Source organism: Canis lupus, chromosome 10 (assembly GCF_011100685.1).
Source record: "Canis lupus familiaris isolate Mischka breed German Shepherd chromosome 10, alternate assembly UU_Cfam_GSD_1.0, whole genome shotgun sequence".
Taxonomy (NCBI): Eukaryota; Metazoa; Chordata; class Mammalia; order Carnivora; family Canidae; genus Canis; species Canis lupus.
This window is the reverse complement of record NC_049231.1, coordinates 46415202-46440498: the sequence shown is the minus strand read 5'-3', so window position 1 is coordinate 46440498 and position 25297 is coordinate 46415202. Positions and strand designations below refer to the sequence as shown.

The 25297-nt window shown below is 54.7% G+C and overlaps 3 protein-coding genes across 13 annotated transcripts in view; 2 read left to right on the top strand and 1 right to left on the bottom strand.

Annotated features, from left to right (window-relative positions):
* Window positions 1-671: 671 nt before the first annotated feature.
* HAAO (3-hydroxyanthranilate 3,4-dioxygenase) lies at window positions 672-14248 on the top strand. Its single transcript, XM_038551153.1, has 10 exons — window positions 672-839; window positions 3239-3317; window positions 7542-7625; window positions 7881-7987; window positions 10878-10967; window positions 11306-11349; window positions 11626-11771; window positions 13467-13535; window positions 13720-13802; window positions 13912-14248. The coding sequence occupies exons 1-10, from the start codon at window positions 760-762 to the stop codon at window positions 13988-13990; spliced, it is 861 nt and encodes a 286-aa protein (XP_038407081.1). The 5' UTR covers window positions 672-759; the 3' UTR covers window positions 13991-14248.
* A 1952-nt stretch (window positions 14249-16200) lies between these two features.
* Window positions 16201-18306, top strand: OXER1 (oxoeicosanoid receptor 1). Its single transcript, XM_038549535.1, has one exon. The coding sequence runs from the start codon at window positions 16996-16998 to the stop codon at window positions 18154-18156; it is 1161 nt and encodes a 386-aa protein (XP_038405463.1). The 5' UTR covers window positions 16201-16995; the 3' UTR covers window positions 18157-18306.
* Window positions 18307-22747: 4441 nt separating this feature from the next.
* The window catches only part of KANSL3 (KAT8 regulatory NSL complex subunit 3), a 43817-nt gene continuing 41267 nt past the window's right edge, over window positions 22748-25297 (bottom strand). For all 11 annotated transcript variants that reach the window (XR_005365798.1, XM_038551139.1, XM_038551138.1 and 8 more), the window contains one exon: window positions 22748-25285. Coding sequence is in view for 1 of the 11 variants with exons in the window: in XM_038551142.1 (XP_038407070.1) it covers window positions 25265-25285 (21 nt within the window). In the remaining 10 variants the exon portion in view is untranslated. The remainder of the gene's footprint in view (window positions 25286-25297) is intronic.

Below are 25297 nucleotides of genomic sequence, written 5' to 3'. Positions count from 1 at the left end.
ACCTGCGAGACCCGCGCCGAGTTGTCCTGTGACGTGGACCCGCCCTAGGACCCGCCCTAGGACCCGCCGGAGCTCGGACAGCGCCGGCGCCGCGTGGGTGCCGCCACCGGGAAGCCGAGAGGGTCCGCGGGCCCCGCGCCCCGCCCCGCCCCGCCCCGTCCCGTCCCCGGCCTTCCCGGCTCGCGGCTCCTCCCAGACCCGGGGCGCACGGGGCTGCCGCCGTCGGGGCCGTCGGGGCCGTGGGGGCCGTGGGGGCCGCTGTGCAACCCCGGCGTGGCTGCGCAGACATTCCGGGTTCTCGGGTGGGGACGCCGAGGCTTCCATCCCGGCCGCGCTCCCGTCCCGGGGGCTCGGGGCTCCAAACCCGCCTTCCTCCCACCACGGTCGGTCTTCGGGGCCCCCGCGGGGTCCGGGCGCTAAGCCTGGGGACAGGGGACCGCGCACGACCGCGATCCAGGGATCCCGGCCCGGCGGGAAGCAGGGCCCCCCGACACGCCCCCCCCGCGCCCCGCTTCCCTCGCGCGGAGGCCGCCAGGCTGGGCAGGGGCCCCGGGGGGGCGCGGGGCGGGCGGGCCGGGGCCGAAGTCCGGGAAGGGCCCCCGCCAGGTCACGGGGGCGGCCGGGGAGGGGGAATCGCCCTGCCCTTCGGCCCCCGGGCGGCTAGTGGGCGGCTAGTGGGCGGCTAGTGGGCGGCTGGGCGGAGCGCACCCCTGCGACACCCGCCTGGGCACCCGCTGCGGCCGCGGCTCCCGGGCTGCCATGGCGCGTCCCGTGAGGGTGAAGACTTGGGTGGAGGAGAACCGGGCCTCCTTCCTGCCCCCGGTCTGCAACAAGCTCCTGTGAGTCCCAGGCTCGCCGGCCGCCCCCGGCCCTCTGCCCCCCCCCTCCGTCTGCACCCCTCAGCCCTCACCCTCCAGCCCCCCAAGCCCGCGGAAAGGGCCGACCATCCTCTCGTGCCTTCGGAGGAGGGGGAGGGCAGGCCGTTCCGGTTCCACCACCTTCATCTGTTCCTCTTTCGGACGACTCTGCCCTGGGGATTGTGACCTTGGCTTCCGGATGATGGCTGGGTGACTGGGAGTAGATGAGATGCAGATGGCAGGCCACCGCCCCTGTCCCCAGGGCTTAGAAATAGCTCTGCAACCCCCCAGGGACTCTCAGAAGTTTGGGGAGGGTGGTTTTTCCATTGCCTCAGAACTGCCCTAGAACCTGCGGGCAGAGGGTGAAGTCAGAGGATCAGCTCCTGCGGGAGAATCTGCATCCCGTGCTCTCCCCAGGCCTGTCCCTGGAGGCGGGCATGCTCTCGCAGCAGGCGCGGGCTCACCTCGGCCCACAGCACCCAGCAGGGCAGGTGGTGCTCAGCTGCAGTCTTTCTCCAGCAGACCTTCCCCGTGGCCGCTTCACCTCCCTCCCCTGCCCTCACACCTATGGCGGGGCCTGGTGTGCTCCCCAGCTCCAGGCTCACACTGCCGTGTCTGCCGAACATTCCCAATGGTGTGGCACCCCAAACCACACAGCGGCATTTGCACACCTTGGCAAAACAGAGGCCATGCCGGGTGCTCTCACCACTCACCTAGTCCTCACACCAGCTCCGTGAGGTGGGATTCTAATACGTGACTCCCCCAGTGTCCCTCAGCTAGTAGGGGCCAGGTCCAGATTCCAGCCCCTAGAAAAACTTGACTCCAAAGTCCACACTCTCCCTCTCAGCGCAGCACAGCACTATCATGGGCTCACACCCAGCATCCCCCTCCCACCCCGGGGCCTCGCGACTTCTACCACTGTTGGGGCCCTCACCCCTTTCCTCCACTTCATCCCTATGCAGCCTGGTTCTCGGTCCCCCACGGCACCCCAACCGAGTCTCGTGCCCCTTGCTCCTCCCTAGCCCTCCAGATACCACTCTGGTTCCACCCTTGTCACCTTCACCCTGGGTGTTGCCCCTGCCTCCAGGCCCCCGCCCCAGGCCTCCAGCCTAGCCCCAGTATTAACAGGCACAAAATGCAGGCCCAGCCTTTATTCCTTCAGCACGTGTTCCCTGAGCTCAGTACTTGCCAGGCACTGTTCTGGACACTGGAGACGCAGTAGAAAACAAACTGACAGTCACTTCCTTGTAGCACTGACGTTCGGGTGAGAGGAGGCAGCCAATACTTACAACAGACAAGGAGTGGAGGCAGGCAGGCACAATGGGCCACCAGGTGGAACAGAGCCATGCCCCCAAATGCACACGCCGGGTTGGCTAGGGCTGTCAGGGAGAGTCTGCCCCAGGCCTCTCCTGGCTCCTGGTGGCTTGGTGGCAGTCTTGGCCATCCTTGGCCTCTGCTGCAGCACCCCGATCTCCATCCTCATCTTCACAGGGCACTCTCCCTGTCAGCGTGTCTGTGTCTAAATTTCCCCTTTCGATAAGGACTAGAGGCCTAGCCAATTCCAGTGTGACCTCACTGTGGCTTCACCAGTTAAATCTGCAGTGATCCTATTTCCAAATAAGGTCACATTCTAAGGTCCTGGGCATAGGACTTCAACAGATGAATTTGGGGTTGGGGGAGTCATATGAGACTGCTGGGGAGCGGTTTGAGCAGAGGAGGGACAGGATCTGGCTGAGGTACTCTAGATGATTGGCTGAAGTAGATCTTGAGTGGGCTCATTCCAGAACTTTCCGTACGTGCCTAAATTATATCCCAGTAAAGTTGACTTAAAAAAAAAAATTTCTGAGGCACCTGGCTGGCTCAGTTGAAAGCGCATGCAACTCTTGATCTCGGGGTCATGAGTTCGAGCCCCACATTGGGTGTAGAGATTACTTAAATAAAACAAAACAGTAAAAACTTTCCTAGGCTCCCTGGCACACTTTAGGCCAAGATCAAACTCCTTGGCCTGTAATTAGAGATCTTGAACGAGGCCAGGGATCCTGGCTGATGAAGGGGTTGATCCACCACCACACTGCTCCTCTGTACTAGGTTAGAGGATATTGGGGACACACACACAAATACAGTGAGACAAGATGCAGAAAGACACAGGTATACATACAGTCTCTCTCACACACACGCGCACACAGAGTCTTAGATACGCACAGCTATACTGAGATGGGGGGGGACAAATGTCAGAGCCTATAGGGACAATAACACAGAAACAGCCCTGTCACCTCTCCCAGGGGTACCCAGCTTCCTTCCAGGCCACCCACAGGCCCCTGGACACCTCCTGTCCTGTCCCCTGAGCTGCTTCGGGACCTCTTCCCCCTCATTCATTGCAGGCACCAGAAGCAACTCAAAGTCATGTTCATTGGAGGCCCCAACATCAGGAAGGACTACCACATTGAGGAGGGTGAGGAGGTAAGCCTGGTACTTCCCACTTCTTTAAGAGCCCTGGGGGAGGAGACACTTGCCAAGCAAGAGCTGGAGCCCGTGGACAGGAGAGGGGGTGGTCCAATGGCTGATGGATGAAGGGACACCACTGAAATCCCAGGGCAAAACTGCTGCCTGGAAGTTGTGGGCGTACAGTGACAGCTCCGCCCTCTAGCACTGCTGGGGGAGCCCCAGGAAAGAGCCCTGGCTCTATAGGTCTGAGAGGGAGGGTCTCACTGCTGGGCATCGCCCCCTGGCCATCCATGTGCCAGATGCGGTGCCCTGGTCTCCTCCTCCTCAAATCTGAACATGTAAGATTGGCCTCCAAAATGAGACCCAAATACTGACAGGGACCTGGGTGCTCCACTCGGGTCCCAGGAGATGAGTTCTCTGGAAAGAGTTGGGGCTGGGAGGCCCCCTCGGTATCTAGAGGACCCAAGACACTATTTGACAGAGGAGTAGGATGAGTGGGGGGAATTTGTGCTAAATACCCTTTTGTACCTTGAATTGTGAACTGTGTTTCTGTACTATCTACCTACCCCAAGGCAAATAAACAAAAGTAAAATTAAAAGAAAAAGACCCCCATAAGGAGGGACACAGGTGGGTTTCCAGCTTTCAGGATCTCTGGTGACAAAAGATCAGTAGGGTACTGACACCCATCTTCAGGGGGCCCTGACGCAGGGGTTCAAGGTCCAGAGTCCGGTTTGGTCACCAGCCTCCACCCCCAATCCCTGGCCTCTCAGACACAGCCAGGGACTGGAGGGAGCACAGGAGAATCACTCACTCAACAAATATTTACAGAGCACCTAGTGGTGGGGGAGGTGGGCAGGGTTAGTGAGGACCCTGGGCCAGCAGGGAGCTGCCTCCCAGACACCTGCTTCTTGCCACACCTCACAGGAGACCGTTTCCCTCTGTGGCAAAAAATCAGCAGGAAAATCCAAAGCTGTGGACAGAAGACAGGGTTGGATTGGGAATGGCCACAGTGCCATGTTTAGACAAGGCTGGTTGCCAAGTTTCTCTGCTTGCCTCCATTAGCCTGAGGCCTTTCAACTTGCCTTCCAGAGGCTTCTGCTTTGTTAGCCCTGGTATCAGTGCCCACCTTTCTCATCTCATCCCCTCTTGCCTTCCCTTGGTCCCTACCACCTCTGCCCCATGCCCCCCTGTAGGATCTCCCCCCGCTGCTCTGGTGGTGTGGATGGATGCACTGAGGGGCCCAAGCCAAACAGTGGCTCAGCTAAGTGGCTGACATGAGGGCTGGCCTGAGTGGGTGGCCCCTCTCAGGAGGGACACCCAGGTGGCTGGGAGGAATTTAGCTAGAAGTGGGTGTGTGATGGCTTGTTTTCATCCTGAGGTCGGAGAGAGTACCAGCCACAGGCCCTGGGAGGCTGCAGAGCTGGGGGTCAGCATCCTCTCTGTGTCTGCCGGTCCCGGGCTGTGCAATAGCTGTCCAGGCTCCCCGCTGGGGAGACAAAAGGCATCACTGACCCAGATTTTCCTCCTCGTTGAGCTCAAGCTTCTACAACAGCCCTCCAGGTTCCCCAGCTTCACCCACCACACATACCCCATTTACCTCCTTCTCTTGGGGTGCACAGATGCAAGTAGACCTGGGCAGGGAGTCCACCAGACCTGGGCTGAAGGCTCGACCTCTTCCTGCCATGTGATCTCAGGCAGGTCACATCATGCCACCTCTCTGAGCCTGTTTCCTTGCAGCGCATGGGGACACTGGCTCCTGCCTGATAGAAGGATTCAATATGTACAGAGTAAGCATATGCACTGGGCCTGGGACCTGGGGCAGTCAGAGTGCTTCATACACACTGACTCTCTGGACCCCGTGTGCAAGGCCTTGGAGGCCAGATTCCATTTAACATCCGCCTGAGCTGGTTTGGTGAGTCTTCTGACCAGCCCCAGGCCCCAAACATCATTTACTCCCAAATGGAACATAATTCCTTTTGGTTGGCCCATGACTGTTGGGAATGCTCTGCTGTTCAGGAAACGCACCTCTGCTCCAGGCTGGGCCTGTCTCTCATCATAGGAAATGCCTCTGGGCAGAGAGACAAGACACCACTTCCTGTCTGTGTGTTTTTTTTTTTTTTTCTTGAGGGCTGCTGACACCTTGCAGCCTGCCTAGAAAGGGCTTGCATCTGGCCCACATCATCACTCCAGATCCCACTTTCATCCCAGCTGTCCCTGATATTTGCAGGGCCTACGAGCTATGGTCCTCTCCTTAGAACTCTCTAGGCCCTTTCCCTTCATCCATGGAAGGACCTCCTCCCTGCCCTCCCTGCCCCCCAGCACAGATGGCTTTCTCCCAACTAGTGGGGTGGAGCATGATTATCACAGAATTGTGCTTAATAGGTTTTTTTATTTGTTTTAAATAACTTGCCTGGGTTTTTTTTTTTTAAATAATAAAAGTAAATATTGTCTATTGTAGAAAACAGGCAAAATAAAGAAAAAACAAATGTATTCATAATAGAAAAGACATTGTATTCATAATACTAACACTCAGGAGACCCACTGTGAACACTGTCCGCGTTTGTACACGTATCCCTGCATAATTAGAATCCTGCGGGGTCATGGTTTTGAATCTTGCTTTAACATGAATTTAGCATTTCCCATTTTTCCATTTTATTAAGTCACTCAAAAATGTAGTTTTAATAGCTACCTAATGTTCTGCATTTGGACTCAATCATAAAATAGTGGCATTTCCTCTATTGTTAACATTACTGTTGCTACTCCTGCCATCGCTAATATTAATAGCTAGAGGTTTATTGAGTGCTATGTGCCAGGTACACGCTGCTCAATGTCCCAGGCTGACATCACAGCAACATTCTAATTAGATACTGTCATTTTATAGGGGAGGAATTGGAGGCGCAGAAAGACTAACTGAATTGACGAGGGGTACATGGGGCTCTGGCTGAGCTGAGGGCCAGGCGACCCTGCGGTCTGTGCATTTAGCTGATGCACTGAGATCAAACAGCCACATACGCCTCCACTCCAGGAGGCAGGTGCATCTCTGGTTCGCTGCAGCCGCCTTCCCAGAGACAGAAACGCAAGGTCAAGAGTGCAAGGTGGCCAGTTGTCCCGGTTTGCCCTGGACTTGCCTGATTTCAGCACTGACGGGCCTGCCTCCCTAGAAGCCCCTCAGGCCACCCCACGGGGTGGGAGCGCAGGAAGTTCTTCCTGCCAGTTGCCACATTGCCCTTCACAGGGGTTGTGTCAGCTTGCCCCTCGTGGCAGACCGTAAAGCCACATTTCTCTAGTTTCCCAGAGCTTGGCTTGATTTCTCCTAGTAGGTAACTGTGACAAGAACCTCTAACTCCTTAGAGGTTAATAATAATGATTATTATTAATAACACCCCTTCAGCTATTTGGCTGGAGCTTGGAACACCCATGCGGTGTGTGACTGGTGGAGAGACGGTGTGTCTGCCTCCTGCCAGTGCCGTGGGGTGATCTGAGTAAACACATTATTTAGGAATTTAGGATGGAATAGGAAAAACGTATGGGGATCCCCAGGGAGAGAGCAGGAGGCCAGCACTGCCGGCCCCGCGGTCCCCACCCAGCCCGCTCCCAGGGTCAGCTGGCCACCGTTTACGCAGCCCACGTCCAAAGGCATTTGGACAGACCCCGCCCTGCCCCGGCGGGGGCTTCACGGTGGCCAGAGGAGCCAGCACACGCTCCTGAGCTACACCAGACTCCAGTCCCAAGTGCAGCTCCAGGACTAACTGTGACCTTGGGCAAGTTGTTTTACTCTGAGCCTCGGTGGGGTTTTTGTTTGTTTGTTAATTTTCTACAGAATGGGGCTACTAATACCTTTAGAGGCTGTTGCAAACCTTTGCCCTCTGATAATGTAGAGGAGGGTGCTGGCCCAGCCCCTGGGGCCCAGCGGCGTTTGTCCCTACCGGACGGAGGGCCTCGCTGAATTTCCCAGCGGGCATCTCAGCCAGCCTCCTGCCCCCTCACCAGGTACCAAGCGTTATGTCCTGGGTACTCCGGTCATCACTCGCGTGTCAAGATGTGATCCTGTGTGTCCCCAGCACTCCAGCCTGTAGCATGTGACAGGGGAGGCTGGGGTCTCAGAGCCCGAGTGACAGAAGTGCTCATAAAGGCCTTCGGGAAGTTTCTCGGTTTCGGGGTCAGAATTGAGGCCCAGGACATGGAAGAGGGAGAGGGAGGGCGCAGGGCCTGAGCCTGTCCCGCTGTCCTGTCCCCCAGGTGTTTTACCAGCTCGAGGGCGACATGGTTCTCCGAGTCCTGGAGCGCGGGCAACACCGGGACGTGACCATTCGGCAGGGGGAGGTGAGGCCGGGCCTCCTGCTGGGAGGTGAAGGACCCGGGAGCGGGGACCTGCTGTCCACTCGCGCTGGCTTTGTGTGGACTGTGTCCTCCTGTGAACTGGCCATCCTGGCACCCTGGCGTCCCCTCCGGCTCCGGGCTCGAGGCCAGCAGAGAGGCGGGCTGGGCTGCTGGACCCCGGGGTGGGCCGGGGAGGCCAGGACGCTGCGGGCACCAAGGTGTCTGGAGGGGGTCGCAGCCCTGTCCCCACCCCTGCAGATATTCCTCCTGCCGGCTGGCGTACCCCACTCTCCACAGAGGTTTGCTGACACCGTGGGACTGGTCATTGAACGCAGGCGGCTGGAAACGGAGCTGGATGGGCTCAGGTAAACGCGCCTTGTCTGGGGGGCCTGGGGCAGAGACAGGGGCAAGCAGTAGGCCCCAGATAGACCCGAGGAAGCACTGGCTGGCCACGGACAGGGTGGGAGGCCGGGCACATCCCGTGGTTGCCGGCTAACGGGGACGGGTTAGGGGCGGCGGTGGCATAGATTTGATGACGGCGGTCAGGAGGCATGTCCTCTGTGACTCCCTGGAAGCCCACTCAGCCTGAAGGCCTTCTGGCTGGGACCAGAACCTGGGCTTCCTGCACCGAGGTCTGCAGGGAGTTGTGCTGGGGGGTCGCCAAAGTCAGACCCCCCTGGCCTGGGAGCCGGGAACCCTGCGGCTCCTCCCAGCCTCCGACCCCAGGGCTTATTCAGTCTCTGCCAGGAGGCCCTCAGCTTGTTCCTCTAACCCAGATCATTCCACATACAACACTAACATGAGTATGACACTGGCTAGGGTACCAGGTAGATGCTTCCAGTGCATCTATCCATCTAACCCACACAGGGATCCTGAGGGGCAGGCACTGCTATCATCTCCACAGATAGGAAGACTGGGCACAGAGATGTTGAGTTTGCTAGAAAGCAGCAGAGCTGGCATTGTAGGGAAATGGGGAGTCAGGATCAGGACAATCTAGATAGGAGTATGGGTGAGCATCAGTGTGGGTTAGCAGGGGCACTCTTTCCAGAGCTGAGTTCCCAGTGGGTTCCAGTCAGTCACCCACTTATTATCTGATGCAGCCTATGGCTCCAAGGGACACGGATTTTCCCAAAAGCTAAACTATTTTTTGTATTTTTTTTAAATTAAGAAAATTAAAATTTCTCGCCAAGTTCCTGAGATCAGAATCCTTTGCCCCCGATCTCCCGTTATGATGGATATTTTTTAACACTTGCCTTCTTTCTAATCACCAAAGCCATGCACATTCCATCTTGAAATCAGGAAAAGTAAAAGAAAGCAAATAAACAAGGTTAAAACTGTTAGGAAGAGGGACAATGCTGTGGAAGGTGAATGATATCTCAATAAAACAAAATGAACAATAATAAAGGGTAAACAAACAAAAAAAACCCGTCATCTTACCAGTTCAACCTAACAAAGCTGTTAACCTCCATCTTGCCTCTTTTCTTTTTTTAAATTTTTATTTATTTATGATAGTCACACACACACACACAGAGAGAGACGCAGAGACACAGGCAGAGGGAGAAGCAGGCTCCATGCACCGGGAGCCCGATGTGAGATTCGATCCCGGGTCTCCAGGATTGTGCCCTGGGCCTAAGGCAGGCACTAAACCGCTGCGCCACCCAGGGATCCCTTGCCTCTTTTCTATCCATATCTTGCAGCACTGCAGTGTTAGCAAGCACAGAGTTGAATTTTGCTTTTTTTTTTTTTTCCTTAAAAAACTCATGAGGATTTCTTATACAATTCAGTGCTTTTCAAAAACACCATGGTAAACTAACCTACTGTTGTAGAAACAGATGTCTGGTGCCCAATTCCAAAATAAATCTTTCACATGGGGCTTTATGAAAGGAGTCTTTAGTGACAGAGTGGACACTATCCTCAATAACATTTTTAAAAATATATTTATTTATTTATTCATTCATTCATTCATTCATTCATTCATTTCTTAATAGAGAGAGAGTGTGCACACGTACACGTGGGGGAGAGAGGCAGAGGGAGGGGAAGAGAGAAACAGACTCCACGCTGAGTACAGAGACAAATGCAGGGCTTGATCTCAACCCCGAGATCATGACCTGAGCCAAAATCAGGAGTCAGTTGCTCAACTGACTGAGCCACCCAGGCCCCACCCCTGTCCTCAATAACATTTTTACAGCAAATTCAATAATGAATTTCATTGGCTGCTTTTGACCTTTTTTTTTTTAAGACTTTATTTTTAAGTGATCTTTACACCCAGTGTGGGGCTTGAACCCACAACCCAGAGATCAAGAGTCACACACTCCAGTGACAGCCAGCTAGGAGTCCCTGGCTGCTTTTGACCTTCAATAAAAGCCAGGGACTCAGCATTAAAATGCCACTCTGAAGGCAAGCTTTCTGGTGGCCAGCTCCATCCCTGGATAGAACTTAACATGAGCTATATGTCTGTAAACTACGTCCCATTAGCAAGACCACTTCTTTTTTGAGGGGAGGAGTTGAAAAAGATGAAGCGGGCCTGGCCCTGGGAGCTGACGTTCAGTCAACAGAAGTGCTGCACACCCCAGGGGCCTGAGGCACGGCCCCCATCTGCCAGCAGAGGAACTCCCTGAGCCAGGCTGGGGCTTGGGTGAGCTTCCGAGAGTCTCCTGGAGGCTATGTGTACATGCACATGGGCTTTCATCCAGAGGAGAGGCCCTAGCACTTTGTTCCAATTATTGAAGGCACCCATGACCCCTAAAGGAACAGGATGTCATCTGGGGCTACCTTCTGCATGCGGATTCTGTAAGATTCCTTGCCCTCTGATCTAGAGCTCCAGCAGGCAGGCGGAGCATCCAGCCACAGGCCCTATATTCAGGCTCAGCTTCAGCTTCCTCTTTGGGGAAACGAAGACCATCATTACTGATGTCTGTGTTTCTAAGACTGTCTTGGGTCTGTCCTACTCCCATCACTTCCAAGCCGTGGAATCCCTGCCAAATTACCCAGCTTCTCTGAACCTCAGAGATCTATCCACTTTGTAAATGGTCAAGTTTGGGGAACCAGGAATGCATATGGGGTTGATAATAGCCCCCCTACTTTGGGGCCTACCGTGCTTCTGGGAGAGCCAGGTGGGGGTGAGCAAGCATTGGCCACTAGCTTATGCTAACAGGGTGAAGCAGGCAGCCAGCTCTGCAGGGCTAGCCAGGGTCCAGACTTCCACTTGAGGCTACCCAGGTGGGGAGCTGGGTGGCCTGTCCTTTGCTTCGGCAGGTACTACGTTGGAGACACCATGGATGTCCTGTTTGAGAAGTGGTTCTACTGCGAGGATCTTGGCACACAGCTGGCCCCCATCATCCAGGAGTGAGCCTCCAGTCCAGCCCCTCTGCTTGCTCTCTGATGCCCCCTGCCCTGGCTGGGTGGGGGGCAGACCCATCCCAGCAGTGCTCTGTGGCAGTACCACCCACACTGGGGCCTGGGATGAGGGAGGGGAGCATGCCCCTCCTAGGGTGAGAGGACAGGGGACTGCTCCATGGGGCTGGAGTGGGGGGATGGTGGACCTACATGGAGCTGTGTAGGGCCCCATGAGTGTGTGGGCTCCTGTACCTAAGAGTGTATGAGTGTGCGTGTCCCTGTGTGTCTCTCTGGCCACTCATTCGGGAACACTGGCCACTTGTCCTCCTCCCCATCTCTCTCTGCAGGTTCTTCAGCTCTGAGCAGCACAAAACAGGAAAACCCATCCCTGGTGAGCTCCCTGGAAACCTCCTTTCCCCCTCCCTCTACTCTGCTTTCCCAGAGTAGCATGGGTCTTGGCCCAAGGTACCAGTCTCCTTTTGAGTACCTTGCCTAGTACTCAAGGTATGAGATAATGATACCAAAGAGCATCCCCCACGTGACTGCTTGATGCTTGAGCTGGATCCAGAGCCCATCCTGGTGATTCAGAACTGGGTCCTTTGGGTCTGCTGGGGCTCTGGGTGGGCTGGGCCAGAGGCCACTGACGCAGCCTATGCTGTGGGTGCAGACCAGCTGCTCAAGGAACCACCATTCCCCCTGAGCACACGATCTGTCATGGAGCCCATGTCCCTGGAAGCCTGGCTGGATGGCCACCGCAGACAGCTGCAGGCAGGCACACCCCTCAGCCTGTTTGGGGACAACTATGAGACACAGGTAATTAAGCCCTGGGCCACCCAGGGCATCAACCCAGCAGCCCTAAGAAATGGGAACTAATCACTCACACGTACACGCAGGAGCACACACACACACAGTTTCAGAGGTTGTGTCACCAGCAGAGGCCTTCCTGTTTCCTCTGACTCAGAAAGTGATGGCTTTGCTATGTGTGGAGGCTATGTGGTCTCGAGCAGGCTTTCTTTGCCTTCAGAGTAGGGGGTTCCCCCATCCACTGACCAATTCCTGGGAGTCTAGAGTTATCCTTCTACTAGGAATTCCTGAACTTTTGGCCAATCTTAGCCTGGGGAACCAGAAGGAAAAGAGGTGCCTGGGGGTGAAGGTTGGGTAGAGAGGTGCACAGAGAGAGACCCACCCATACAAAGTTGGCTTTCTTTCATTCAACATTTATTGAATGCCTAGTATCTTCCAGGCTTTGGTAGGAAAATAAGAGTCACTGCCTCAAAGAGTATATGGTCTGATAAATAGACAAGTTAATCAACAATTACCACAATCATGTGGCATGTTATTTGGTAAGAGAAGCTTCAGAAAGCCATAGGATAATAAAGGAGGAACCGAGACTGAGAGGGAAGTCAGGGAAGACTTCCTAGAGGAGGTGATGTATAAGTTGCGTTTTAAAGCAAATAATAGGGATTTGCAAAAGGAAGAAAAGGAGGCTGAGAGAACATTCCAGGTAAGAGAGCAGCATGAGTAAAGGCATGGAAGCTTGAAATAGCCTGGCACTGCAAGTAGCTGAGGTGGGCAGGAGCCAGGGCAGGCGAGTGGGGGCAGCAGGCACCACTGCTGGATGGCAGGAGTAGCAGGCAGTGCCCAGGTCCTGACAGGTTCCGACGGTTCTCCTGGGCTTGCTTGCGCTTTACTATTTGCCACTGCACATCCCTTGCAGTTTGAATGAGACGCCCTCCCGGAGGGATGCTCACGGGGTACACACCTGCCCTGAAAGGCCTGGCCTGTAGACACCCGAGCTTACACAGGGTGGTGAAAGCGGGTGCACACCACGAAGCCCCTCGCAGCCCTTCACGGCCATGGCATTCAGCCCCGAGCTGGCCTTGGGGTCCTGCCGTCTGCCTCTTGCACGCACCTGCTCCCACCTGCTTCAGTTTACGCGAACAGATACCTACTGAGTCCCACTCTGGGCCAGCAGGAGCGCCGCCCGCACAGTACTGCCAGGCTGATGCAGATCAAGGCGGCTCATCCCCTCTCATCTCCCTCCTCCTCCTCAGGCCAGATTCTCATGGAAGAAGGCAGGTGGGCACTCTTTGGGAAACTATGTGTGTCTGTGATACATGAGGCCACACTAAGCCATGCACACACAAGTGCCTGTGTCCTGAGTGTGCCCCTGGCAGTCATGCCTTCATATGGGTCGGGTCAGCAGTTGTAGTGATGGGAGCAGAGCAATCCGATGTGCATGTGCGTGTAGGGCAGGCATGCGTGGTCCTGGATGGCAGGCAGGCAGCACTGCTCATCATGGGAGTGGCAGGGAGGCCTGCGGCCTGGCAGCTTTCCTCTCCAAGTCCTGGTCTTGATTCAATCTACACATGAAGATTAGGCTGTGCCTGGTTCTTTTTTTTTTTTTTTTGTGCCTGGTTCTATGGGCCTGGTGTCTGGGCGCCAGGGTCAAGGCCATCTCCAGTGTGGGGCTGAAGCACCAGAAAGATGTATGTCACTTCCTACCAGGTGATCGTCCATGGACAGGGCAGCAGCAAACACCCAGGACAGGACGTGGATGTGTGGCTGTGGCAGTTGGCAAGTGGGACCCCTGGGAGAGGGTGGCATGTCCTCCTGCCCACAGGCCCCAGGCTGCTCCTGGGCCTTGGATTCCCAGAGCCTGATTTGGTTCCCAGGGCCTCCTTGTCAAGATTCAGGGACACCTGGACAGGTGTTGAGGTCTAACAGCCTTCATTCCTACTCTCCTGTTCCTCTTTCCCAGGAGGGCTCCTCTATGGTGACGATGGGGGAACAGCATCTGAGCCTGGCCCCAGATGACAGCCTTCTGGTGCCAGCCGGGAACGCGTGAGTGCACAGAAGGACTCTCTCTTTCCCCTGGCTGTGGGACCACCCTCCTTTCCCTGGGATCCTCAGGGCCCACCTGTCTGACCCCTGCCCACCTGTGTCTCCGCAGGTATGCCTGGGAGCGAGGGCGAGGCTCTGTGGCCCTGGCTGTGACCCAGGACCCCACGCGCAAGAAGCCCCTGGGCTGATCCTCCTGGTGTGGCCCTGAAGCAGCCACAGTGTCCCCCCCATCACTCCCCTACCCTCTCTGCTTCTGCACATACTGCTGCTGAGCCACTCAGTGTCCCCAGCGCTGAGCCCTGGGCATCACCATCCACCCTCCTCTGGTCCTCTCAGCCGAGAGGCTGGGCTGCTCTTCATCCCTCTGTCCCCACAGGCTCAGCGCAGCATTTGCCTGCCACCGAGAAGGCCCCCAATAAAGGCTTCCTGGTGGACAAACACCTGTACATCTGCATGCATATCAATGGCAGACCCCATGTGCTCCTGTGACTCTGTGTGTGTGTGTGTGTGTGTGTGTGTGTGTGTGTCAGGGGCACCACGTCAATGTAGACATGTGGACCATCTGTTATTGGGTGTCTCTACTTGTAACGGGGGCTCCCTTCACTGTGTGTGTGGCCCATCCATTCAGACTCCTGTGCATGTCCTGGGGGCACAGCTCATAGCGTCCCTCTAACTCTTGATCTTTCCCATTTATTCTTTTTATGTGACTTTTATTTTTTTAGAGGTTTTACTTATTCATGAGAGACAGAGAGAGAGGCAGAGATACTAGCAGAGGGAGAAGCAGGCTCCAAGCGGGGAGCCCGATGTGGGAGATCCCAGGACCCCGGGGTCACGCCTTGGGCCAAAGGGAGATGCTCAACCACTGAGCCACTCAGGTGCCCTTTTTATGTGACTTTTATTTATTTTATTTTATTTTATTTTATTTTATTTTATTTTATTTTATTTTATTTTATTTTATTATTTTTTTATTTATTCATGAGAGAGACAGAGAGAGAGGCAAGGACACAGGCAGAGGGGGAAGCAGGCTCCATGCAGGGAGCCCGATGCGGGACTCCATCCTGGGTCACCAGGATCACGCCCTAGGCCGAAGGCAGCACCAAACCGCTGAGCCACCCAGGCTGCCCTTATGTGACTTTTAAATATAGCACCTGTTAGGTTTTCTTCCCAGCAAAAAGTGATGTGTATTAATTGCAGAAAACAAAAATACTTAAAAACACAGGATCCACCCCATCCCCGAGTTAACCCATGTTAGCACATGAAGATCATGATAACCAAAGCTGGCAGCAGGGCGGATGTCTGCTCCCCTGCTAGGTACAGGCGCCGTGTCCAAAGACTCAGATGGCTCCTGGGCACACTTCGGAGTCCAGGAGTGCTGGGAGCCCCAGAGGCAGCAGTGGGTAGAGACAAAACCTGGAGCCTACAGTGGAGATCAGAGCTCGGTTTCCTGGGACTTCAGGGAGAAATCCAGAAGGGGTCACATGTACGAGTAATGGAAGCTGGATCTGGATGGGTAGGTCCCCGGTTAGAGTCAAAGCTTCCTCTGGAAACGGTGGGATCTACACCCTGCCTTCCCCCACTGCAGCCTGGCAGCTCACTGTTTTGATTTGCTCCACTGGAGGGCAGATGGGAACCTGGCTTTCTGAAAGGGCTTTCGTCCTAAGGGGTGTCAGGGGCTGCACCCACCTCTCCACCCCTAAGGCATTCCTCTCCTAATCCAGAAACCCTGCAAGGTGCCCCAGATTCCCCCAGCCCAGGACGTGAAGGCAGAGGCTGTTGAGAACTAGGGCTGCAGGAGGGTGTTGCTCTGTGCAGGAGCCGAGGACACGGGAATGTCCCAGGGAGGTCCCTGCACGGGGCCAGGCAGCCATGACAAGACAAGATTGTCCCTCGTGCCCAGGGCAGACCTAACCTGAGAAAATAATGAAAATTAGATCTGCTGTTTTTCTGAACATTAGCTCTGTGCTAGAGAATTCCCTAAGAGGTTTAGGAAACAAGCAGCTGTTTTCCAAACAAGGCCTGTCTGCATTCAGAGCTCAGGTTGGTGGTCTCACCACCCTACACCTCGTGGTCACAGCCTGTCCCAGTCTGTCTCCCTCAGCCTCGGCCCGACGGGAGTCCAGGACGGAGGAGAGGCCCAGAGGCTCTGAGAGGGAAAGAGGCCAACAGTCCCTGTGCCTAAAGCCCAGCTGGCGAGGCGGGTCTTGTCAGGTCCTACAGCCTGGAACTGCAGCCTCCCCTGGTGCTGTCCCAGGTCGTCAGGAGCCTGCGGCCCCATGGGCTCCTGAGAACGCCTCGCAGTGGACAGCAGGACTTGCGTCTTGTCTGAAGACAGCCCTGGCCTCTACTGCCCTGTCTGTAGCGAAGGGCGGGTGGGGATAGGTGGAGCGGACGGTGGACGGGGCATTTCAGAGGCTCTCAGGATTGTTCTGTCTGGGGGAGAAGCCCCTGGTCCCAGGTCAGTAGAAACTGGCAGGGGAGCCCTCCACGGGTGGAGGCCTTTCGTGGTGCACACGGACTTCAGGCCACCGGGGATCTGGGAGTAACTACAGCAGGCTGACGGGCCGCCAACAGGCTTATTCCACGAGGCCGTGAGCACCATGGTCCCCGTGTCGGCTGGACTGGGACGATGTCCTGTTGGCTCCACACTCCCTGCTGCCGGGGCTGGTGCGGGCAGGGAGGCAGCCGCTCAGTCTGTCCATATGATGGGGGTAAGTAAGGGAGTATAGGGTGGCCTGAGTGATGCCGAGAGCTATGGGTGGCCAGGACCAGCTCCAGCCTCCAGGCAAGCAAATGTGTGACCCCTCAGGGCTGCGGACACTCTTCCCCACCTCACCCCAGCTGGGCCTCCCTCCCACCTCAGGGTCTCCCTGGGCCTCTGTTTCACCCCTGCTGAGCCCTGTTCTCCTCCTCTGCCAGGGGCAGCACAGACTCCCCCCACCCCCCTTCAGCAACCTCTCTGGCCAGGTCACTCAGTGGTAGGGGCAGGAAGAGGGGAAGAAGGGCTGAAGGTGTTCCCCTTTGCCTGTAAACAGAAATGCTGGGTGTTTCTCAGTGGCTGCAAAGATGCTGATGAAAACCCCAGGATATTGAGTCATTGTGGTGGCCAGCTGATAGCATCATTCCACTTTGCCCTGAACGAGAGGCAGGGTAGGAAGCCTGGAAGCTTCTCTCAGGTCCATGGCCCAAGCAGCCCATGGAATCTCATAACCTGAGCTCTTCCTCTCCCCTCCTTTCCCTCCCTCCCTCCACTCTCCCTGCCTCCCTCCCACCCTCCCTCCCTCCCCTCCTGTCTTCAACTCCTTCTGCCTTCACCACAGACTTGGGGGCCCCCGGAGAGGCCTTGGGTTCCTGCCTCCCAGCCTCCTCCCACATGGTGTCTGCCTTCCTGGCGCCAATCCTGGGTGTGGAGTTTGTCCTGGGCCTGCTGGGCAACAGCTTGGCTCTCTTCATCTTCTGCTTCCACACGCGGCCCTGGACTTCCAACACGGTGTTCCTGGTCAGCCTGGTCGTTGCTGACTTTCTCCTGATCATCAACCTGCCCCTGCGCGTGGACTACTACTTCCTGCACGAGCACTGGCGCTTCGGAGCCACCATCTGCAAGCTCAACCTCTTCATGCTGTCCACCAACCGCTCGGCCAGCGTGGTCTTCCTCACGGCCATCGCCCTCAACCGCTACCTGAAGGTGGTGTGGCCCCACCACGTGCTGAGCCAGGTGTCCGTGTGGGCTGCCGCCAAGGTGGCCGCGGGGCTCTGGGGGAGCATCCTGCTCCTCAACGGGCACCTGCTCCTGGCCGCCTACACCGACCACTCCTGCCTCAGTTACCGACTGGGAGCAAAGCCCTCGGCCTCAGTCCGCTGGCACCAGGCACTGTTCCTGTTGGAATTCTTCCTGCCGCTGGCGCTCATCCTCTTTGCCATCGTGAGCATCGGGCTTACCATCTGGCGCCGCAGCCTGGGTGGCCAGGCGGGCCCGCAGAGAGCCGTGCGCATGCTGGCCGTGGTGGTGGCTGTCTACACCGTCTGCTTCTTGCCCAGCGTCATCTTCGGCTTGGCTTCCATGGTGGCCTTCCGCCTGCGCGCCTGCCACGCCCTGGCCGTGTGCACACAGCTCTTCCATGGCTCCCTGGCCTTCACCTACCTCAACAGTGTCCTGGATCCTGTGCTCTACTGCTTCTCCAGCCCCAGCTTCCTCCGCCAGACCCGGGCCCTGCTGGGCCTCTCCCAGGGCTGGCAGGGCCCAGCGAGTGACGAGAGCTCCTACCAGCCCTCCGCCCGGCGCTGGGGGACCTCCAGGAAGGCGAAGGCTACGGACAAGCTACGGGAGGAGGTCCGGCTGGAGGGCCCACTAGAGTAAGAAGCACCCCTCTCCCCCATCCCAGGACTGGCGGTTAACGGAGCCGCAGGAGTAAGGATGGCCTGGCTCTGACCTAGAGGGATAAGGTTGCCAGCACAGGGTGCTCAACCAACTGGACATCTGTAGGAGCCAAGTGGGTGGCAGGGGAAGGGAAGGGAAGGAAGGGGAAGGGGAAGGGGAAGGGGAAGGGGAAGGGGAAGGGCCTTGACCTTCCAGAGTAGTGTGTCCCAGACGACATCCCCAGAGCACAGGGAAGAGCACGATGGCAGGTGGAGATAGGCAGGGGCTGCGGCAGCTCCACTCCAGGCCAAGGGCCACACGGCTGCCCAGTCCAGGGGCCAGAATGGGTTGATTGTGAGGGCACAAGTCCTGCTTTGGAAATTGGACAGCCATGTTTTCTGCCATCTCCAAATTCTCCCTTTCAATGCTAATTAACTTCCTTTTGAAAATGCAGTCTTGGGGCACCTGGGTGGCTCAGTCGTTAAGTGTCTGCCTTTGGCTCAGGTCATGATCCCAGTGTCCTGGGACGGAGCCCCCCTGCATCCCGCATAGGGCTCCCTGCTCAGCGCGGGATCTGGTCCCTATGTCTCTCACTTTCTCTCTCAATAAATAAAATCTTGGGCAGCCCTGGTGGCGCAGCGGTTTGGCACCGCCTGCAGCCTGGGGTGTGATCCTGGAGACCCGGGTTCGAGTCCCACATTGGGCTCCCTGCATGGAGCCTGCTTCTCCCTCTGCCTGTGTCTCTGCCTCTCTCTCTGTGTGTCTATGAATAAATAAATAAAATCTTAAAAAATAAAATAAAATAAATAAATAAATAAATAAAATCTTAAAAAAGAAAGAAAAAAAGAAAGAAAATGCAAGCTTGCCTCAGCTGTTCTAAGAAAAACCAAAAAAAATGTCTTTGGGCCCATCTGGCCCTGGGGTCAATAGGATTCAAAGTGAGTGCCCCAAGATGAAGGGGATCTCTGATGACAGTGAAGAGACCACTCAGGACATCATACTTCCACATTGCCCCTGGAGCCCTGCAGTATCCTTCTAGGCAGAATGCTTTTCCGGGCCATAGGAAGGGCAGCTCATCTGGATCCCTGGGAGACCCCTGCGCCTCTCTGCAGTCCCCTTCTGCAGTCCTTCAGGTCTTGCCCAGGGCACCCAGAACCCACCGTGCTCTCCCCTGGGACAACAAGCTCTTTCACCCACTAAGTTACCTGCTCCATCCAGGTCAGGCTCCTGGCTCAGCTCAGGTTCCCTCCCACGACTTTCCTCAGCCCCGAGTACCCTTCCCTGGCCTTGGAACCTGTGGTGCCTGTAACCTGACCAGGACAGGACCTTGGCAGAGGACAGGGGCCTCAGAGTCACAGGGCTGGAACTGGTTCTCCACTCTTCACCTCAGCCTCAGGCCTCTAGATCTCAGGTAGAGGGTCTGATAAGGGGACCAAATCTCCTTTCCCCAATTCCCTTTGGAGTTTTAATCTAAATCCAATGCTCTCATATCATAGACAGGGATACTCTCCCCGTTAGAAGTCCTCAGGAATGGAGGCCAAAGCCTAGGAGTCACCTGTGCCCAGGGAGGGAGGCACCAGGAGCAATGCAGATGTTGGGGTGGAAGATGGGAAACATGTCAGGTGGAGGGAGGTGGACTGGTGGACAATACGTTGGATGGATCCTGGGACCCATCTCCCTGGTGCGTCTCCAGCCTGCTTTCCTTTTCTGAAAACTCACCAGCTGCTCTCAGAAACTCAGACAGAAGCAGAGAATTCAAAGCAAGGGTGTGCTGGCTGGGTCCCTGCAAGGTGCTTCCTCATGTCTCCCTCATGTCTCTCTTCCCTCCACGGCCCCCTTCCTGTTGTTGCTTCTTTGACCCTGGAAGAGCCACTCCTAGGGACTCTCCACTTCTCCACGCTCTGCTGTGGGGAGGAGCGAGCCAAGTCTGGGCCAACCCCACCTCAGCCTGAGATTTGTAACTGCCAAGGAAGACTGGAGGCTGGGGACTGCGCACTTTCTCGTGGAGCCCCAACCCCAGGGTGCTAGCACACACTGTAAACACCAGGCACTTTCCATCTGGTGCCATCTCTTCCCACATTTCTAACTGCCTTGGCTCAAGGGGGCCCTATGGGCAAGTGGGGCTCCATGTTCCACCATCTTCTCTTCATAGGCTTTTTCTCATCTACTGCACCACTGTGTTCACTCACCCACTCAGCACCTGGGCTCACTTGCCCTTGCCTCACTCCCCTAAATGGTTCCTGTGGCTTGTGTGCAGTGCTCTCTCCCCTTGAGGAGTCCTGGGGTAGAAACCTGTCAGGGTTTGGGCCCACTCCCAACCTGCTCAGCATCTTCCTTGCCCCTCATTTTAATGTTGAGGACTGCTCCCTCCTTCACAAGCTGGGTCATCCCATCCTTCACAAAGCACTCTCCACAGGGAGTCCGGATGTCCTGGGAGAGAAGCTGCGATTCAGGCTGCCTCCACATTTCCCTGCAAGGAAGGCCCTGGTCCTAACCTTGGTCCTGACCTAGTTCTCCATCTGTCAAGTGGGAACAGTGATTCTGGCTCTTACCCAACTCCAGTGGCTGGAGATGGAAACAACTGATATGCCAGAGTGCTGAGGAAGGTAGTTATTACATGGTAAGGGAGGAGAAGGAATGAAAAGGGATGGAGGAGGAGGAGACGAAGGCAAACAGTGTTGGAAGTGTAGGTTTTCCACAGGTGGGAGAGGGGGTGGCACCCACGGTGGTAACTGGTAAGCTGGAGGAAGGCTGAGTTAAGGCCTCGTTTCCTACATTTGGGTTCCAAGCAGCATGTTGGTCCCTTGGGTGAACTGCACTATTCTGTGTGAATTTGGGGCAGGGCCTTCTCTTCTCTCTAATGTTCCCTGAAGGACGAGAAATGGCATCCAGGACTTTACTCTGTGGACTTCTCTGCAGGAGGAGAGCAGGCACAGCTGGGCCGATGGCCCATAGCCACTCATTATCCAGCATTTACTGGACTCCCACCAAGGGCCACACAGTAAGCTACACAGGCAGATAATCCGACTTTGACCTTGACCTCTCCAGGCCAAGCCTAGGAAAGATTTTTTTTTTTAAGATTTTTTATTTATTCATGATAGACATAGAGAGAGAGAGGCAGAGACACAGGCAGAGGGAGAAGCAGGCTCTATGCAGGGAGCCCGATGCGGGACTCGATCCGGGGTCTCCAGGATCACACCCTGGGCCAAAGGCAGGCACTCAACCACTGAGCCACCCAGGGATCGCCCCTCTGGGAAAGATTTGATCTGCAAATGCATCAAATGTAACCCAATGTTTTGGAGGTAGTAATGCATAGCCAGGAGCACATAAGAGCTAACTGCCTGTGTCAGCAAAGTGATGCATACAAGCTCAATTCCAGAGGATAAGGAAAGTAGCAAAGGGAAGAGTGATCTCTGGCACAGGGCACAGCACTGTGAGAAAAGCTGGCATGCAGGAGAGGATGAGGAGGTCGCTGAGACAAGAGAGGAAATGGCCTGGGCACAGAGTTAGGGACAGGGAGGAATGCAGGCTCAACCCAGTAGGCTTACCACATTCAGAATGTGACCCAAAAGACAGACCAGTTATCTCCACAGTGGGCCCTATAGCTGCAAACTCCTGTGGTGGCAGGATCAAAACCAGCCCCTGGCAGGTGCACGGCAGTTGACGTCACAAGGCAAGTAGCAGAAACTGTCAGGCTCCCTGTCTGAATGCCTACTAAAAGCACATGCCTTTAAAACTAATGTTGGTGGTGAATGGTTTCTGCTTCTTGCAACCATCCATCAGGACAAAAACATAAGCTTGAGGGAGATAAGGTAACAAAAATGTTTCTGCATTATAATTTGCTATGATCCTATACTCCTGAAACTTTATAGTTATCACTTGAATAATCTAAACTTTGTTTCTCATTTCATCTGACTCACCCAAGTCAGCAAAACTAGAGTTGGAAGGGAAAGCAAGCACCCGGTCTCTACAACAGACAGTAGCAAGATGAGCCCACGGGCACTAGGACACTCCAAGTAGTCTACCAGAACTATGGCTTCAACCCAAAGAGGGCCCCAATGCTAAATGGAGAGACCTGGAATTCAAGAACAGGAAGATAGGTCGTGGATATATAAGTTCACAAATAATCTGGATGTTGGAATTCATTGATTCATCTCCAAATCTTTATTTATTTACTAGACCGGGTAGAGGTACAGATGTACAAAGGGATTTCAGCCTCTCAGGACCAAGGGCAAGGGACCCTAACTACTAACTCAGGCCCAGCTGAGAGTACCCCCCAGGGCTGCAGAGATCACATGAAGGCATCATCTCACCTCCTGGGCTAATGTCCATTCCTGTGTCCCATCTCAGAACCTCAGCACAGTGCAGAGAATGGACAGTGGCAGCAGACTGCCTGGTTGTAGTTCTGCTTCTGTCACTTCCTGCTGTTTGACTTCTCTGTGCCTCTGTTTCCTCACCTGTACCCACCTCATGGCATAGGGCATCAGTGAGCCCTATGTGGCATGACCATAGGACCTGAGCTTCTATTTTCTGTGCCACTTCAATGAGTGGTGGTTATCAGAACAAACATGAGAAGTCAATGTAAGACAAGTTGAAGAAATCCAAAGTTGCTTTTATTTTTTTTAATTGTTTTTGCTAATGTAAGAACAGAATCGAGACAGCAGCTCATCTCTATAACTCGCCCACCCCAAGACTGTTCTACCGGTAGAGCCAAGAACAGGTAGGAGATCTTCCTCCATCAGTGACCTCTTCTTAAAGCACAAGGACATCTTCCATAGGGCATCAACATGCACCTGTCATGTTGAATGTCAAGAATTTAACTAAAGCTTTCTTGATCCTTCTACATTCTCAGCCAGTAGTATTGCCTTCTGAGGTTATGGACTCCAGGTCTGACTCATGATAGGTAGAAGCTTCCTTTCACATTTCGAAAAGACTGGGTGCAGAAGTGTGGAGTTGAAGAACATAACTCTGTGGACTTCAACCACCTCCCCCTTTAGCCTGTCCCACCAAGGTGAACAAGAGTCAATGTTCTTATAACTCCCCTTTACAGGTTTGGCTTTCTTCAAGGTGTACAACTCAAGCCTCATCCATGGAAAGCATAGTAGGGTTTACACAAACACAGGACAATGCATTAGTTTATCCTTTGGCCCCAGCATAGACTAGGCCAGCATCTTTTAGAAGCAACCACTCTAGCACGGTCTAGGCCATACTCCTAAGCCATGAATGAGTTGTTCAGGACCCTCTGCCTGTCCTAAACGATTCCTAAAAGCTTCACAAAGTCTCAGTCTTACTGTCCTTGGTTTCTATTGTTGTATAATCCTACCTGTAAAGCTACTAAACCCCTGACCCACGGATGCCTCTTTCAGAGTTCATATCTTCCTCAAACTTACTAAATGAATTTCTGAAAACAGTTACCTACCAGCTAATGAGAGAACAAAGCTAATTTTGTGCAAATCACTGCTGAGACCAGCTCTGCAGGTCAGGGAGGGAGGGCCTGGTGTTCAGGATGCTCTTTCTATGTCTATCACACATACCCCCTCCCTGCCCACAGCACCCCTTTCTGCCTTGTCTTAGACTCCTACACAAGAGGTTCTCTCTCCTGGCTTCCAGTTAGACAGGCAGGTAAAGCTCCTGGACTTCAGACAGACAGCCTGGTTTGCATATATGTTACACCACTGGTGAGGACCCTGGACCACTGCCATGGCATGCTGTGGACCCTCCTGCCTACAGATACTGAACAGAGTTAGAGTCACATCTGGGTTGCTCTATTTATTATCACCTTGACTGGAAACATTGTAGAGTACGGAAGGGCAGGCAACCTGATCTGGAGGACAAGTATGACACCAAATCTAAAACTACTTTGGTGTACAAGTATTGTGAGGACGTAAGGAGGGGTTTAGAGCTCCATCTTCAGTGATCACTTCTCCAGGGCTCAGGCTGGTACCAAAAGCCCCACACAGTAGAGTCAATGCCAATAACCTTCCCACTTCTAAGCAAGAAGACAAGAAGGTGCATGGAATGGAAATAGAAACACTAAAGCATGGCCTTGATCATCCTGATGCCAGAACTTCCTGGGACAGCCAAGATGTTAACTTAGCTGTTTCCGTTTCACTTCCAAGCACTGGAGATGGCAATTTCAGGGGTTGGGGTTTCTTTCCTGTAACTTGGCAAATTCTTCTCATCTCCATATCGAATCAACAGTTCCTTAAATACTAGGTGCAAAGCCTCATGCACCAAGTTTTCTCCACAGAACTTACTGGCACATCCTTTAAGCCACTTCCATTTGTTCCATTCCTCTTCTTCAGCCTTTCTAGACCTGTAAGTTTTCTGAATACAGGAAATCCCCAAAGCCATGATGAAAAAAAAAGAAAGTGGCCAGGCCGTCTTTCACTTCCTGGCAACAGCTGCTCCCCATCTATAGTGACCAAAGGGATTGAAAGATAACAGCCCAGTCCTCTTTACTTTATCATGGGTTTGAACTTAGGAATGCCCAGGTCTCAGCAGGTTACTCAGTATCTGATGTGGTTCTTAAGAGGGAGAAGCTTCATGGGGCACATTCTCCCATGGCTGCTCAGTGAAAGCAACAGTGATGTCCGAAACCAGCCCTCTGGTACTGCACAACTGTCGGTAGGCCAAGATGATCCGGTCCTCAGCAAAAGGCTCTCAATTCTAACTCCCTGAAAGCCCCAGAGCATGTGGACATCTCCTCCCAACTTGGCACGGGGGCAGCACAGACTTCCCAAAGGAACTCCTTTATTAAATGTAGTGAGCAGTCCAACACTGCTACTTGGGTCAAGTCACAGCTAATGCCGGAGAAGTGCCTCTGATTCATGCACAGCCAGATCTGCAGAGAAACCTGATGATTCCAGGACACAGACCCATAGATGCCAGAGGACAGTGTTCCCCTTGCTGGTGCTGTATCACCTAGCCTAATGGTTTCATGAGACCCTGAGGCCCATTCTGAAGACAGATGGCAGGGAGGCAAAAATGGAGGTCTTAAGAGGTCTTCAGACAAGTGGACGGCTTAGCAGGACAGCACATGTGCCCAGGGCTCACTGCACGGCAGCCATCACCAACCTGGTAAAGGTGGCTATATCGCATGGCATCTTCAGGGTCCTGGAGGCAGGCGCTATGCAGGAGA